Source organism: Pipra filicauda, unplaced genomic scaffold (genome assembly GCF_003945595.2).
Source record: "Pipra filicauda isolate LSUMZ 115617 unplaced genomic scaffold, ASM394559v2 scaffold136_size1984543_pilon, whole genome shotgun sequence".
Lineage (NCBI taxonomy): Eukaryota > Metazoa > Chordata > Aves > Passeriformes > Pipridae > Pipra > Pipra filicauda.
In genome coordinates, this window is record NW_024103840.1 from 1,944,108 (window position 1) to 1,960,522 (window position 16,415).

General features: G+C 41.2%; 1 protein-coding gene across 11 annotated transcripts in view; it reads right to left on the reverse strand.

The window, feature by feature from the left end:
* KIAA1109 (KIAA1109 ortholog) overlaps positions 1-16,126 on the reverse strand; it is a 92,092-nt gene extending 75,966 nt beyond the window's left edge. For all 11 annotated transcript variants that reach the window (XM_039378379.1, XM_039378376.1, XM_039378377.1 and 8 more), the window contains exons 1-6: positions 16,043-16,126; positions 8,626-8,755; positions 5,801-5,917; positions 4,322-4,400; positions 3,570-3,634; positions 14-200 (exon numbers count right to left, since the gene is read on the reverse strand). In XM_039378379.1, the coding sequence (XP_039234313.1) occupies positions 14-200; positions 3,570-3,634; positions 4,322-4,400; positions 5,801-5,917; positions 8,626-8,722 (545 nt within the window). In that variant the 5' untranslated portion in view covers positions 8,723-8,755; positions 16,043-16,126. The remainder of the gene's footprint in view (positions 1-13; positions 201-3,569; positions 3,635-4,321; positions 4,401-5,800; positions 5,918-8,625; positions 8,756-16,042) is intronic.
* Positions 16,127-16,415: the final 289 nt, after the last annotated feature.

The window sequence follows — 16,415 nt, forward strand, 5'->3', positions numbered from 1 at the left end:
AATAATAATTTACCTTTCAAGATTGGTATGTGTTCTCTGCCTCCCATTTACTTGTGCTCTTTCATCATCTTTCTTTGCTGGAATTATTGTGGGATCCAAGCCAAACAGTTCCTGAAGTTGTCCGTAAAGCTCAGAACGGTTGTACACGTGAAATTCGAAGTCATTCACCATAATATACAGTCGTGTTTCTGCCTTTGGATCTAAACAAATAGCAGGAAAAGAGTTTCTCATTCTTTTTCAACATTCCCTTGGAATATTTGCAGTTTCTCATATATGCACATTTTGCAAAAACAATCCACAGAGTACTGAACAAGCTGCTGAAGTAATATTAAAAAGCAGTAAAAAACTCTACAAAATAATTACACCATCCCAAGCAAATCAGTAAAACTTGGCAAATAAGAGAGTTGCATACAAAATATAAAACCTGAAAGGCATTTCACCCTTAGGTCACAATCCAAAAATAAATCCAGGCAAGAACTGCACAAAATGGTAAACAAAGTCTATGAAAACAAACAAAATCCCTTTTGATGCACAGCACAGAAGCCTCAGTGCAAACTTCTTTTTAGCACAGATATCAGTACTTGAGATCAATTCCATCTAAAAAACCCATGTGGTTTTCTAGCCAAGCTCTCTGGTACAGCATGCCTGAAATGGGAAAAAGCTTTCTTGTACAGAGAAACAGGAAATATTCATATGCAGACCTAACAAGATCATACTCATTTTGCTCAATCAGTCCACATTTTCACAAATTTAAAATTCTAACTAATATCAGCTTGACTCTCTGATACTTAAAACCTAGTTTAACATCTGCTGATCATATACAGAGCTGGTTGGGACATACTTCGACATACTTTTGGCTCAGATAGTATGACCTAATTATGGAGTTAATGTGAGGGAAAGGCTCGCACCATTTCCCCCTAATTACCCAGTTGAAAGAGTGCCCATTACACATTCACTCCAGAGACCTGAGCTGCTCTAAAAACCTCATCTGGTCTTTCTAAGTCAAATAGACTTTAGGAAACTGAAGCACCAGTGGTTATCACAGCAATCTGTAACTCTGGGGGTACAAACTGAAGGCAACACTTCCCAAAGACAATATAAATTAAAAAGTCAGAGCAAACACTGTTGTGATCAGGGTCAGGAAAAGAAATGCAGCTGCCCAAGAGCCAAAGTTTAGAGACACCTGCTTGATTAAATGCACTCTCTTTGCTAACAAATTCATTTGTCCCCCAAAATGACACGTCTATACAGCACTCTGTTCCAACAACAGCAACCCACCTTTGACCTCTCGCAGCCAAAGTACCAGAAATTTCCATATCATTATAAAAAAAAAGGAAATGTATAATAAATCTCCAGAAAGCACTGACATCACAGTTTTCTTGAACAGGAGACAGAGAAAAGTTAATGAGCCAGTTTCAGTTCCTTCCTGTTTTCATCAGAGCACGATCAAATCCGTTTGTTCCCAATGTTAACTTGCATCAATAAAACACAGGCAAAGAACGTCATGGACAAGGATTGGGATACACACCAGCTCACCAGGGAGATCTAACTATCATCAAGAACACAAATAAATATAATTTTTCAATTCCTGGAGACGAGCATTAGACTTCATTAACTAAATGAAATCATAGGTAGTAATTCATTTCTTTAAAGGAGATTTAAAGAGACAAGTGTCTCTTTCTCCTAATAACAAAAACGAGGTTTGACCTCCACACATCTATTTGCCCAAAACACTTTTGGAAAAGAAAAACAGAAAAAAGGCAAGGAAAAAGACACAAGCAAATCTAAATATCATCTTATTGAATGATTCAAAGAAGTATATATGTAGGTTATGTACAAGTAACTACCAGACTGAGAGCAAAATACTGAAGTTTTATCAACAGTTGCTGATCCAGGTGACTAATGTAACTAAGGGTTTGAAAATTGCCTCCTACAGAGCTTAATCAAGATGCATTATTTATTTATTATTTATTCAAATGTTTGTATCATGCCCACCCAAACAACTCAAATACTAAATTAAACCTGATGGGAACATGACAAAAGCCACTCCTGACAATAAAAAGTAGAGCAACTGCTTCTCAAAAACAGTATTTCCCCTTCAAAACATGAACTACACTACAGGGTCTTACAATGTGAAAATTGATAATGTGCTGTGGCACCTAAGCCAAGACATCTGGGTGTGCCCTATTCACAACCTGATCCTCCAGCTTTTGTCCCTAAGCCACTTTCATTTCTTAGGTATGTACAAAACCTACTCTCCAGTCCCAGTATGATTCAACTTAACACTGAAGAGTATTTTAATCATGTTACTTTGTTGTCAGACCTGTACACCTCTGACTTTCTTGGTTACTTGGATGTGGTCTTAAATACCACCATCAGAAAACTTTAAAGCCTTGCAATATTGCCATGCAAAAATAACAGCATAGAAGACAGACACAACTATCTTTACTGCATTAAATTCATTTCTTCATTCTGTGAGCCACTAGAGAAATCTGTTTTAACTAGCAGATGAAGGCAATTCTATGAAAACCTGTTGGACAATAACCTGTGGTTGGAAAAATCTAATTAACTCTAAGACTAGGTTCCATTTCTTGAATTATTTTTCTTACGGCATAAAGAACTTGAATTGTGCCCTATCACCTCAGAGGGTTGGTAGTGCCTCAATAAACAGGAGTGAGCAGCTCTTAGTAGCTCCTATCACTATAAGAGTGGTGTCTCACATTCCCCTGACTAATTGCAGCGCTGCTGAGTTGGTACTGACACAGCAACAGCTGTACAAGCTTGCTGACAAGTCTAAGAGGCTTCACACCATCAGAAGCCACTTCCAAAGGCAAGATAGCAAAAAAAAAAAACACCTCCAAGGTTCAATGACCCTCTCAACTAATGTCCTCAGCTGTAGACAGCTGCCATTTCTGGACCTCCTTGAATTAGCAACGGAGCTGTGATGGCTTCAAAAGTCAAGAGAGGCAGGACCCGAGACCCATTCAACAAGATTCTAATCCTATAAATGATTAAGTACACATCCCTAGGCTACTTATGCTTTCTCACAGTGTTTTTTGCAGATACACTTAATCTCTTGCATCTGGGGTTAATCTTCAGCCAGAGATAAGGAAGAAAAATAAATCAATTTTTCACACTTTCCCACTTCTACACCCACAGATGTCATCAAGACGTGGGCTTATCAAATACTAAAGAATACTTTTGCTGAAATACTGAAAGTACAACATCAAAACTGAGAAATTAAAATCACTTCCAGAACATAAGATGTCTCTATTCATCATAGTTATAAACTTCAATACAGAGGCAATTATGCTTGGACTACAGCTAATGAAGGCTACTATTAAGATTAACGGTTTGTCTTAAGAAGGGTTCATGTCCCTGATAATGAATCCTGTATTTATTTCATTGTGGTGTTCTCGTCTGCAACCAGTTAAAAGAACCTTCTGATGATTCAATGTACTTTAGGTACATATTAACAAATCAATTACACATTTGTGATTGAGTAAATAAAGTACTTTTCTGTTGGCCATCTGTAAATTTAAACTTTGAAACCTTTTTGGGAAACCTACCATGCTGTTTCTGCTTAGGGTTGTACATCTTCCACCAGCGAAATATGATAAATCCATCCTGAATCCTAAATCAAATAAATGAGATAAAACAGAAGTTAAGAGAGTAACAATCCAACATCCTTTGTGCAGCTGCATGACATGTTGCCTTATGCAGAGTGCAGAGATCTGCAATATTAAGCAATATTAAACAATATTAAGTGTATAAGCAATATTAAAGCACAAAGGGTTACATTATAAAGGATGCAGTGTAATATTATACAGCTACTGCATTAGCTGAAACTTGTATAGTACTCCATTGCCTTCTCAAGGCTTTCCAAATTTGACAGCAAGAAACAAAATTACAAGCTATTTGCTAGTGTGCAGTTCATGGAACGAATCATTCTGAATTCCAGTAAATAAATGCAAACTACTTGGCCAAGATGAATCTTCCAGACTGAAAAGCAGGAGCATGGGGGAGTCAAAGACATTAATGAAAAAACAGTTCTCTTTCCTACTCCAAAGTGTTTTCTTTTGCAAATATTAAGCACAACTACAATCTTATCCAGTATTCACTCCCAAATGATAATGCTGAAGCAGCAGACGAGTAACAAGTATCCAGGAATGTTAAATACTATAACCAAATGAGGCAGTTTAACATTTATAAATATACTGCTCGTTTGTAAGGCTCTATTTTGATGTGTGTTATTTATATGTATACATTTACTGTATTGAAAATCGTTATTTGGAAGAGGGACTGCCTTGGAAATCTGTACCTGATGGACATGTCTTCTGTGATGAAGTAGATTTCACGCACCATGACTTTTCCAGAGAGCACAGAGAACGAAAAGGAACCTAATGTGGAAAAAAGTTTATCAGACATTAGCCTGAAGCTGTTGATCCTTTATATTCTGAGCAGGAGGACTAAAGTATTCAATATCTGAAATGGTTTAACCGGCTATTTTGAGTTTTCCCTTTGAAGGAAAGTCAGAAATCAGGAACGAAAAGTACACAACTAAAAGATGGTGGGTTTGGCACTACCCAAGAATACAACCAGCCCCCTGAGTCACATTAGTCACCCAGAAACATTCAGGTGCCTTGCAAAGCTTGTGAAAGGAGTTAGAAAAGCTATTTTCAACATTTATAGTTTCAAGCCACTGTTTGCAAGACTGTAATTGGAGAAATAAAGATTCCTGAGAGACTAATCTTTTAAATTTTAAATGGCTATAAGGACTTCTGTCCAATTATTATGAGAAATTGTGTTTACAGCAGGAAGGATTAATAAGCATGAAAAGACCAGCAGGTAATGCAATAGCCCATATTTTTCCTAAGGCTTTTCACCTCACCCACAGAAAGTTAAGTAAACCATGATTTAGAAAAAAAATAAAAAATCAGCATTAATCGACTGAAACTAAGCTGTAAATCATGGCATTTAATTAATGTTATGTTCTACTTACTGATTAAGTTTATAAAGAATACCATATCTTTGGCCAGCTATATCAGCTGTCTTTACTTAATGGCAGTTTCACAGAGAAATTTTAATAAAAGCCTATAGATCAAGTGCAGCAGCCAATAAGTATTTCATCTATATTGCTCTTCAAAAAGCTGGATTTGAAGATGGTTTGGAATACAGCTCTTAGATTCTTGAGGATACAAGCAAACGAATTGCAGGGGTGTCTTTGGCAGGCAAGTGTGGGTGGGATTTTTTGGTTTTAAGTTTTCACTACATTTATGGTCAGTCCTTGCAGACAAAGTCCAGAACTAAAGTCACTGCTGTTCTGTGAAGCAGACAGAGGAAGGCAGAGGAGTAAATGAAAGAAAATTCAAAGTGTGATTGGAGCGAGGTTGTGGGCTATAGCCCTCTGTGACTCAGCACCAGATATTTTTGTAATGTGGGTGAGTGCCCAAGGGATTTGTACTGACCTGTTTTATACAAAAATGTTTGAAATATTTTAATAAAACGTTAATGGATTTCGATGCAAATGTTCTAGCCAGTATCAATTCTACATGTCACAGTCCCAGTATGGATTAACATGGTTAGTTGTTCTGACAGCTTATTTGGAAAGCAAGGACAGTGCTGGAACAGGGACTCAAGGCTTGAGACTCCACTCCATAGCGAACATTTTCAAATGACTATAACAAAGGAACACTGATTTTTCCCTCAAGTTTTTAACAAGTTAAGGTATAATAAAAAGCAGTAAACAGTGCCTTACAGTGATAATGCAAGTAGTGGCACTACATTAATCACAACTTACCAATATGGATGTAGCCATGTTTATATAATCTGTTAAGAACCAGCGTTAGAATGAGTCCAATGTTCCGGGAATTATAATAAGTTAGGTAGATAATCCATCCACAGGACAATATTGTTGCTGTTGAAAGATTACAATTAATTAAAGCATTTTTAAAGTACACTGACCTAGATAAAAACCTTACCTATTCAGACTATCAGGCATAACTGTTCTTCCTAGTCTCCAAAATAATGATGGGACCCTTTAATGAGTGTTTTCAGAGGGAGGGTGTGAAAAGGGTGTGAAGAGACAGGGGGGAGGAACAGAAAACTGGAAGTCCAGAAAAATATACATTCTTCACTGCTCTTCCATTCCCCAATATAAAAAACCTGTCCTCCCAGAGGACTTGCAGATTTCATTACATCATTACAAACCACATATTTCACTATATCACTCATCATCTAAGAAGTCAGGTTTTATAGATTGAACCATGTGGTCATTGATTTCAAAACACCTTAAAAGAAAACCCAACACCACAAAAGTCATACTACATTCCTTCTCTACTCTTCTCCAAACTGTGAACTGTAACTCAAACTTCTAGCCTTTCATATCTTATCACAGGAAACAATATTATCACATCTGAAATCTTTTCCTGAGCTGCTGCATCCTGAGACAAACATACCAGTCCTTGGGTTAGCAGAAATCTGTCAACAGCTCAAGCATGGAATTTGATAGGAAAAAAAGGAAATAGCAATCCAATGAGAAAAATGTAAAAAAAAAAAGAGAAAAAAGTAGGTCTGCTAATCCCCAGAGTAATTTTTACTTTAGTTGATTAAGAGCTAGTAATCTATTTCTAACTACAAGGGTTCTCAAAGCTTCCAGAAGGACAAACCCAAAAGGAGTGGCACTGTCAGGGAATGGACTAGTCCTAATTCACTTTTCTGATAATTACCATTCCATTTCATCCAAGGCAGAGTAGGAAAAAACCCTGAACTTTGTAATAGAAATTTTTCATTTATGTGTATGCTGCATGCTGAAAACCTCAGATTTATTGTGACTTTTATGGGAAATAAGAAGTACAGAAAGGCATATGGGTATGATGCCTTCACTCTGCAGAGGGTTCAGATGATCACTCAAAGAAAACCCCCCAAGCAAACTTACAAAAAACTTACAAAAACAACCTGTCCTTTTACTGCCCCTTAAGTTTTTGCAGTGCTCCATAACAATGCCTGTGCCTTGTTGAAAGATGAGGTGAAGGGAGAAGAGAAAGCCTTGCACAGTAACTTTGTCTTTTCCTTAGTGGAAAAGTGTGACCAAAATTCAAGTAGCTCACACCCTCGGGCAGTTCAACGGCTTGACACGTCAAAACAAAACTAATCTGTGGGGGTGATCAGACAGGAACAAAGCAGGGAGGGTTAAAGCTACATCCCAGGAGAGAAACTGCTCTTGGCATTCAGGAAAGGCACACTCCAAGGACAGTGTTTGCCTCCCTCACTCTCAGATGAGTAACCCACTGTAGGGCCTCTATCAGGGTAGGGAAAAGGGTGGAATGACTCACTCTCAGAGGGTTCATTCCAGCAATAAAGCTTAATTTCAGATTAAAGGTCAACCAGACACCTGGGGTCAAGAAGGTGCCCTCTTGAGGTGACATATGCTGAGAAAAATCAGCAAACTAGTGCAGTTTTCAGGCACTACAGTTCTGATCCACTGCCTTTACACCACTAGACCTACCTCTGCCTTTTCCCCTCACCAAATTCAGTCTCCACTCTCAAGTGACAAATCCCACAAACTCTATTCATTTCATGGCTGTATTCTTGATTTTAAAAGCCTCTTTACTGAAACCATGTTTTGGAAATTATATCTGGAAAGTTGCACTGCATGTGATTTTCAGAAATTATTCTAGAATTGAACAACATGTTCATTTCTGGAATTCATCACCACTTTTACTGGGATCAATAGCTGTTCCAGCATTCAGGAGAAGAAATTACTGGTGTCTTTTTAATGTTCTCTTATAACAGGATGCCATAGGTCAGCAGATGAAAGCAAAGGAGGAATGGCTGGTTGGAAGTAGGTCAGTTAATAAACATCACTTGAATACATTTCTATCCAAACCTTATAATAACAGGAGGCAAGTCAAAGCTTCTGGAGACAAATTTTTCAGATCTGTTCACATTTGTTCCACGTTTTACCAGTGAATTCCCTTATTTTCATCTTGATTACACTGAGAATTTTATGTTGAGCCCAAACTTTTTTGGCCTATGTCTTTTTCATTCAGTTTGACCTACTGAAAAATAATTCCAGTATGTCAATAGCCAATAGACTGCTTTTACCTGCTGGAAGTGAAAAAACAAAGGTATTTTTCCTGTGCTGCCCCTCACTCCAGGTCCCAGAGTCAAGGCTGAAAAGCAGGCATTACCTACCTTTGGAAAAGTCTAAATTCATTACACACCTTAGGACTCTCACCTGGACACAAACACAACTTAATACTTATTTTGCTGTCGTTCATCCACCTATCCATAGATTCAGAAAATGAAAGTACCTACACAAATATAGGCAATAGCACTAGTGTTGTAAAAAATTCAGCATACCCCAATCAGGCATGTTTACAAACCCAGCTCATAACTGATTACACAATAGTTTGGCTTAAAGGTTTATTGTGGCACGCAAATTAGTCTTGAACTTGTGTCATTACACACAACAGTCTTGAGATCACTTTTCAAACTAAACCATATTAAATGGCAAGTAGGTACAGATTGGTACAACGTTGTTTTTGTATCTGCCTGTCATGCTAATCCTTTGGTATGGTATTACAAAAGAAATTTAACCAGAACAGGATAGATTAACCTTACCTACTAACAGCCAAACCACGTTGGAGTCATGTTCTGTTAGGAAGTCTTCCAGCTGCGTGATACTTGGGACAAAACTATCATTTTTTCTTTGATCCATTGCTACACTGTTTTTGCACCAGCACCTATAGAACTGAAGGAGAAAAAAAAACCCCACACATCAAAATCAAAATGAGTAACAAGCACAGTGCAGAATTACGAATTAACTTCTTTTAGTCCTTTAATAACACCTTCATGATTCTCAGCTGCCTCTTCTTCTGCTCTAGAAATGCTTCCATTCATCTCTGCTGGAACAGTTTCCAGGCACATGCCTCCCCAAAACAAATCACAGGTCAACAGAATGCCAGAATATGCTCTCCAAATTTAGCACCATGAATGCCCTGTACTGCATATAAAAGCAAATAAATGTATACCACTGTTGTGCCATAGCAGTAAGTCAAAAGATAACTGAACATACAAGTGAAAATTAGTCTCTGTTAAACCTCCTAACATGCAAAAATGTAATATGAGACTAAACTCCTGCCAAGAAAAGGCCAAAGCAGACACCATCGGGAGTTATGGAAAATTCCCATAACCTTCTACTCTACTGTGTCCATTAATTCTTCTTCTTTAGATGGATTTGTTATAAAAAGTGACTACATGGTGTCTGTGTAATAGAGAGCAGAAAACCAGTCCTTCTGATCTCACACACTTATTCAAACCACCCATAAATCACCTTGCAACTGGGTTATATTAATTAAATGTGATTAACAGGGTGTTGCTCAACTCAGCAACATCTATAATTACAAAGCAGTATTTTCCTTGCATTAGTTTCATTGGAATTCTTTTCCCTTGTCAAGCTTTCTTACAGGAAGAAAAGCATTAATTCTGCTTTATCTTTTCGGTTATGGTTTTTTAACACCTTCCAGCTCCTGGCAGTCTGTCTTCCTGTCAGTACTCCATCCTCAAAGAATATGAGTAGATTTTATTCCCCTCCTTTATCAAGACTCTGATGCTCTCCATCAAGGGCTCTAGAACATAAAACTAAGTAACATCCTTAGTTTTTCAGCAGCGTAACAGCTTTGGAATAGTCAGTATTTAGAAATGTTACCAATAAAAGTAACAACTTATCCAGTTTTTCCTGTAATATCCACACTACTCTCATTATTGGAAAACAAAATGTGGAAGAAGTTGGAAAAAAAATGCCTTTAATGCACTTGTTTCTCTTGTTGTACCTTGAACCAAGAGCCTGTGTTTTGAACTAAAATACGAGTCCCAAGAATAATTGCTATTAATTTGTCCACTACCCTTTCTGTAAGAAGGAGTAGAATAGGGAGAAAAGAACATGAAAGCAGTAGACAGAAGCAAAGAAACAACAAAACCCCAACCAACCCCAGTTTGCAGCAGTGATGATAAAGAAGTTACTTACTCCCCGACAAAGAAGGATAATAAGTATCACACACACGTACACAGACTTGAAAACAGAAGCTGTTGTTTTAGAAGGGATGTAACAACAGCAAATTAAATCACATAATGGCACTGTGATTTGCTTTAAGACATCCACAGTACCTTAATAAAAAAGCCACATGTCAACTTGTGTTATGAAGCAGATGATGCCTCTGTGGGCAGCCTCTGGGAGCCTTTAACCCGTGAATCACAGGGTAACGGGAGAAACCCAAACCAGCACTTCCAGCATTAGGGAAGGAAAGAAGGAAGAACAACTTGTTTTCTCCCTTTCTTACCAAGGGACAACAGGGTCACTGATGTGATCAAGACCATCAAGGAACTGCTGTCAGTAGGTGAGGACTGCCTATCTATTGCCTCAAACACCACCATTATTTAATTCCTTCATGAAGCAACCTGGGGCTTTTTCCTAAGAAATTATCACCCAAAGTTACATGATACTGAGACAGGACTTTAAAAATCATTAAATAGGACTGTGGCAAGACAACTCAGAGGCTGCAAGTATTGGACTCTTATATTTGGCTACTTAAACAAGGACACTGTTCATCATGTTTTGTCATCACTATCCATAACAATAAACTGGACATCCTTTGCATTTTTTTCAGGAATACATTTGCTATTTGCATGCAAATAAACTCAGGAATCCTCCATCAGTCATCATGTCTCAATACATCATATTAAGAGCTTCACAGCTGATCCTTTAACACCCCACCCCACTGATTTTTTGTTTGGGTAGTCTTTGCCCTTGATCAAGTGACCTGAGGAAGATGACGCTGGCAATGAAAGTGTAACCACCCAAAACCAGGCAGCAGCAACACTTGCCCCAGATGTGAGCTCTCAGAGGAAGCAGGTGCTTACTCCACTTAGATTATGAGGTAATTTTGGCCACATTAACTGGTGTAATAGAAAGGGGATGCAAGCAGGGACTGTAGGAGTACACACTGTTGATAACGCCCCTGTGCATTTCTATGGGCTGGAGGATGGAGAGGCAGGATCTGGATCATCATGATGCTTAACAGGAAGAGATGTAGCCCTATCAGGACAGATATTTGCTACTTTCAGTAATCAGCAATTCTTTCTGTGGAGACTGCTGCACTTTCCAGCCTTCATCTTCCATACCCTATATACTGTAAGCATATTTAAATCCTCTCACTGCCTGCAGTCTGTTACATTTATTCCTGAGTGCAAACTTACTTTGCAATCAGACCCAAGAGGAACTGTTGCACCCTCCAGGAACACTGACCCAATAGGTTGCTGAGCCGGTAATTTTCCTTCGTGGTACTACTGTATTCTTCTGAAGTAACAGTATACTTTGGAAACTACTTTTAGAAGGATGAGAGCCAAGTCTGGGTGTGAAACTGAGTCTTACCAACCATGTTAGTACGCAAAAGAAAATGCAACAAAGAGGAAGAGAAACCCAGAACTTTCCCATTTACATCTCTGCATTTATTTATAATCTTTTCCCAAGGTCTCTGCTGTTTTGTGATGAAGAGCTGAAATATAGTCCAAAACCATGACAAATGTTTGGATTTATTTGCCTTCCCCCCCGTCTTATTTTTTAAGCACATCTTGACTATCCAGTACGTCACTTGTGGCTCTCATTTACCACACACCACATTAATAAATAGAACATGTATGAGCTTTCTCCTGGGAAGGGGACAGAGAATAGGAAGATTCTGTGGCACTGAGGTGACAGAATCCCAATACTCTTATTTATTATCGGCAGTCCCTTAGGGCGTCACATAGTCGCCTTTCTGCAAGGGAATCTCTGAAGCAAGGAGAGACAAAGGCCACATCCTTTATTTTTTGATGCCCAGACTGAAATACTCAGGGCCTGCTTTTCAGGTTGTGCACGTTTGGAGCACTTAGCGAGCTCAAAGCAGACACTGGATTGGATTGAAGATGTGAGGGTTCAATAGTGCTATAGAGTTACACCTCCTGGTCAGCCAGGCTGCCTTTATAGCAGAGACACACATTACAGACTTTTAGAATTAATTTTAATTACTTGTGTCACACATCAATCCATTCTCCACAGCACTAAAAAGATGCAAGGGAAGTTATAATCCTGGGGGGATGCACTTCATTTCCAGCTTGCTTCCACTATTACAAACTCAATCCAATTTTCACTGCAACTATTCCATCCCTAAAAAGCCAAATACTCACAAGCAGCTGCTCCAAATCTTTATAAACCCCGTTTCAATTGCATCAAACAGGCAAACTAGTTTTAACCTCAGCCTGGCAAATTAACACAACACCAAGAACAAACCTCTGCTTGAACTGAGCCATTAAAAATTTACAGAAGGCATGAATATATGTAAGAGCTGGCAAGAAAGAAACCAGAGGCTCGGTCACCGGGCTCTGGGTCACCAGAGTGTAGTTGCTTGGCAGAGACAGCTGCAGCCTAGGGAGGAACAGCCCACCTGGAAAAGGCCTGTCCTGTACCTACAGCTCAGGACAGAGGCACTAAACCTTTTACTCAGTGCCTGGAAGCATTAGGGTAACATGGGTTTTGAGCTGCATAACAAAAGCAGAGAGAAAAAGAAATGTCTGTTTATCACATCCTTTGTAACACTGTTTTCCTGGCACACTCAACAGCTGAATAAAATGAGTGTCTGAAGGTGGGAAAAAACTAGCATTTCATATCGAGAAGAAATACTTGTATATGGTTACGAAGCAGGGAGGGACATAATGGACACTGACAATTCCCTTATTATTGCTAGAATTCATGTGGGGAATAAACCAAGAGTTTAAATTTGTCAGACATATTCCTCAGATCTTCACAAAAATCAAGTGCTTATTGAGTGGATGTTGATTGACATTATTAGAGGTTAACTACCATTCCAAGGATACCCAGCTCCAAACTTTCACAGCAATTACAAGTCAGTGGAGTCACAATTAGACCCAAAATGACACATTAAACAAGAGGAGGCAAATCCCTGTGGTCTAAATAAATGAACATAGATAATAGGCCTGGATACTTCACATCTCCAGTAAAGAAGCTGTATCCAGGGTGGTTCCGTAGAGAAAAGGAAAAATAAAAGGCATATTTGCATTTTACCCACTCCATCACTGTCTTTCAAAGGGTCTCCAGCAACAGCTGCTAAGAAATCAAAGCTTTAGCTTTGGTTTAAATTATATTATAAAGGAGCCTCACAAACGTATCACAACTGGACTGAATTTTCCTCGAAGGGTGTCCTTACACTGTCAGCACCCAGGCACACATCAGGCACATCTCACTGAACAAAAAGCTGCCAACCTTGGCACCTCTCCCAAAACACTCCACGCAGGCCCTAAGACTTCAAACCCATCCCAGCACCGCTTAGGAAGCTCAGCTACTCTTCAGTCAACAAGCAAGTGAAAGAGGAAGGAAGGGAAGGAAAGCCTTTCTCAAAAAACACATGTACACAAAGCCAAGTGGAGTGACAGCACCTGCACAGCAATTCGGCCACGTGACAGGTTGCATTGCCTTCATACCCCACGCCAAATTAAAGATTAGCAGTTCTTTTTTTTAAAGAAAAAAACACCTAAGGCCTATTTTCTTCCCTGTCTTCTGCTGCTTGAAGTCACACTAGCAGTAAACTGTAAACAAACCAAACTAGTGCTTTAATTACACTAATGAAACCTTGTTCCAGTGGGAACAGCTGAGCTGGAAACAGAGCCCAGGAGAGCCACATCTGGTTGAACCGGTGCTTGGACAGCCCGAGTTCAACTAAATTTGCACTACAGTGGCTTAGTAAATAACACCTTTGCTCCAAAATAATTAAATCAAAATGAAAGTATATCCAAAGGAACTGTGAGATAAAAGATAAAAGCCATTCTCACAGCAGCCTACCCGATGAGGCTGAACTTCACAGCACAAGTGATATCTTTTATCTTTTTTTAGTAGTACAGGACATGAGTTTTCATCAAAAACAAACCCCTGCTATGGCAACCAACACACAGTACTCCACTGCATCCCTCCACTGTGAGCCTAGGAGTGCCTAATCCAACCCTGGATGATTTTTCACTTTATTTTAATTTTCAAAAACTAAGTACATATTGTTTAACTTCACCTCCCAGGTTTGCTCAGGAGAAAGGGTTCTTTTCCTGCTTACATTGCCAGCTTTTGATGCTGCAGAGGGGAAAAAGGACAAAATCAAAAAAAACCCCACAAACAACAGAACCTAAAGGCTCACAACAGTAGAAATAATTCAGAACTTCCCTTACGCACACTCCTCTACTTAGGGAAAAAACCAAAAATACTCCTTTTTGGGGCTGGTCTCAACACCAAGGCAATGCCTTCTTTTCCCTCCCACTTGCTGATTTGAAGTACAGCTCTGTACTGCTGAAATACTCCATGAAACTGAGTCGTCTGCTCCTTACCTATAAATTTTTCCAGAGCTACACTTCCTCAAAATTTCTCCCCTGACATATCACCACAATTTTGGGAAAGGGGAAGTCTGCCATAAATCAAACTAAAAAAATCAATCTTGTGGCTACGTATGCCATCATCCTTAAGGGATGATCTTCATCAGTGTCCGTCCCAGCTTGAAGTCAACACAAAGATTCTGGCACTGCAACAAGTGCTATAATCAGTTACGTAAGGAGATAAGGAGTTACCAGGAGAAGGTATTACATTTCACAGTAAACACAGCATAATTCTGCACACTGCCAACTAAGAGCACTAAACTCTCGCCTATTTCCCCCAGGATAAAGTTATGCAAAAGAGCAATTACCAAAGAGCAGCTGATGCACATTTCACATGCCGAAGTTTTCTAACAGCACTCCCAAAAGGGTGAGTGACTCCAGCATGCCACACACGAGGATGAGAGCTCCCCCTGAACATGTCCATACCTCCACCCAATTGACCCCAGGCAATCCACCATGAGCAACATCTACTCCTGACCACTGTCAAATGGTGCAATCCTAAAGAAACATCCCTGAAGACCCATTCCCTCAATACTAGTTTTATCAATGACTGTTTGAATAACCTATTGACATACTTTTACAAACAAGAGCAATACTCCTCCCTCCCACACTCCAGTTTTCCTTCTCAGTTTGCCCCCCTTTCTGGCCCAATTGTTACACATAAAAAAGTAGAAACAAAAATCCTGCACGGCCGCAATAACATAAAAAAAAAAAAAAAATTGCCAGAAAAGCAGAATTAATGGATTAAATGACACAATAGAAGGACTCACATGGAAACAACTGTGGCCTTTTCAGTATTAAACCTGATAATATGTTGCAGCAAACTCCCAACTTTGGAAGTGCTCACAAAGTTGAGCGAAGGCTGCTGTGGAGATGTGTCTGAAGATGGGAAACCCATCCAGGCACAGGTTATGACTGGGATATTGGCCATATCTAACCTCCAAAACGCACCTCCACCGTAACAGTGCTAAGTTATATATTATATATGTTATGTGCATGTTATATCGATAAATTACACCAGGTTTTTTATTGTTAATGCAAAGTGCAAGCATGTTATCGTTACACAGCACTATGTAGCATTATCATTACAGCTGAGGACACGCCAAAAGCAGGTGCACCTGGCCTTAAACCCCCGTATCGTGTGTTAAACCCCCCTATCGTGTGTTAAACCCTCTCAGGGCCACAGGCACCGAACGCCTCCCCCATCTCAGGGAACAGCACGGGGAAACTTCCCTGGCAGGCCGAACAGCACGGGAGGCGCCGGAGCTCCCGTCCCGCGGGCTCACACCCTTCCCGCACCGAGGGGGAAAGCAGGGAAGCCCCGGCACCGGGAGGGCTGCCCCCCGCCCCTGGCCCCGCTCCCACGGGAAGCACGGCGGGACAGGCGCCAGGGGGTCCCCGGGCGCGGCCCCCGGCCCCTTCCCCGGCTCCTCCTGGCGCGGGGGCGGCTGCGTGAGCCCTGCTGCCGGCAGGCCCAGGCAGCGCGGCGGGGCCGACCGCTCCGCTCCGGGTCGCTCCTGGCGGACAGGGGAGCGCAGCCCCGTCCCCCGGTGTCCCCCCCCGCACTTACGCCATCGCCCTCGGCGGCTGCTCCCCCGCGCACCCGGAACCGGCGGCGGCGGCGGCGCCTGGGGCCCTCCCGCACCGCACGGCCACGGCGCGGCCCCGCCCCCCGCGCCGCCCGCAGCCAACCGCGCCGCGCCGCCCGCCCTCCCGGCCAATGGCGGGGCCGTCCGCCCCCCGGGGGGGCGGGACGGAGGGGCCGCTCGGCCAATGGCGGCAGGCGGCGCCTGCCCCTGTGTGTGTGTCTGTGTGTCTGTGTGTGTGTGCGCGCGGGCAGCGCCGCTCCCGCCCCCTCGGCGGCGGCGCGCAGGCGCGGGCACGGCGGGCGCGGCCCCGCCAGGTGTGCGCGGCCCCGCGCCCAGGTGTGCGCGGAGGGGCCG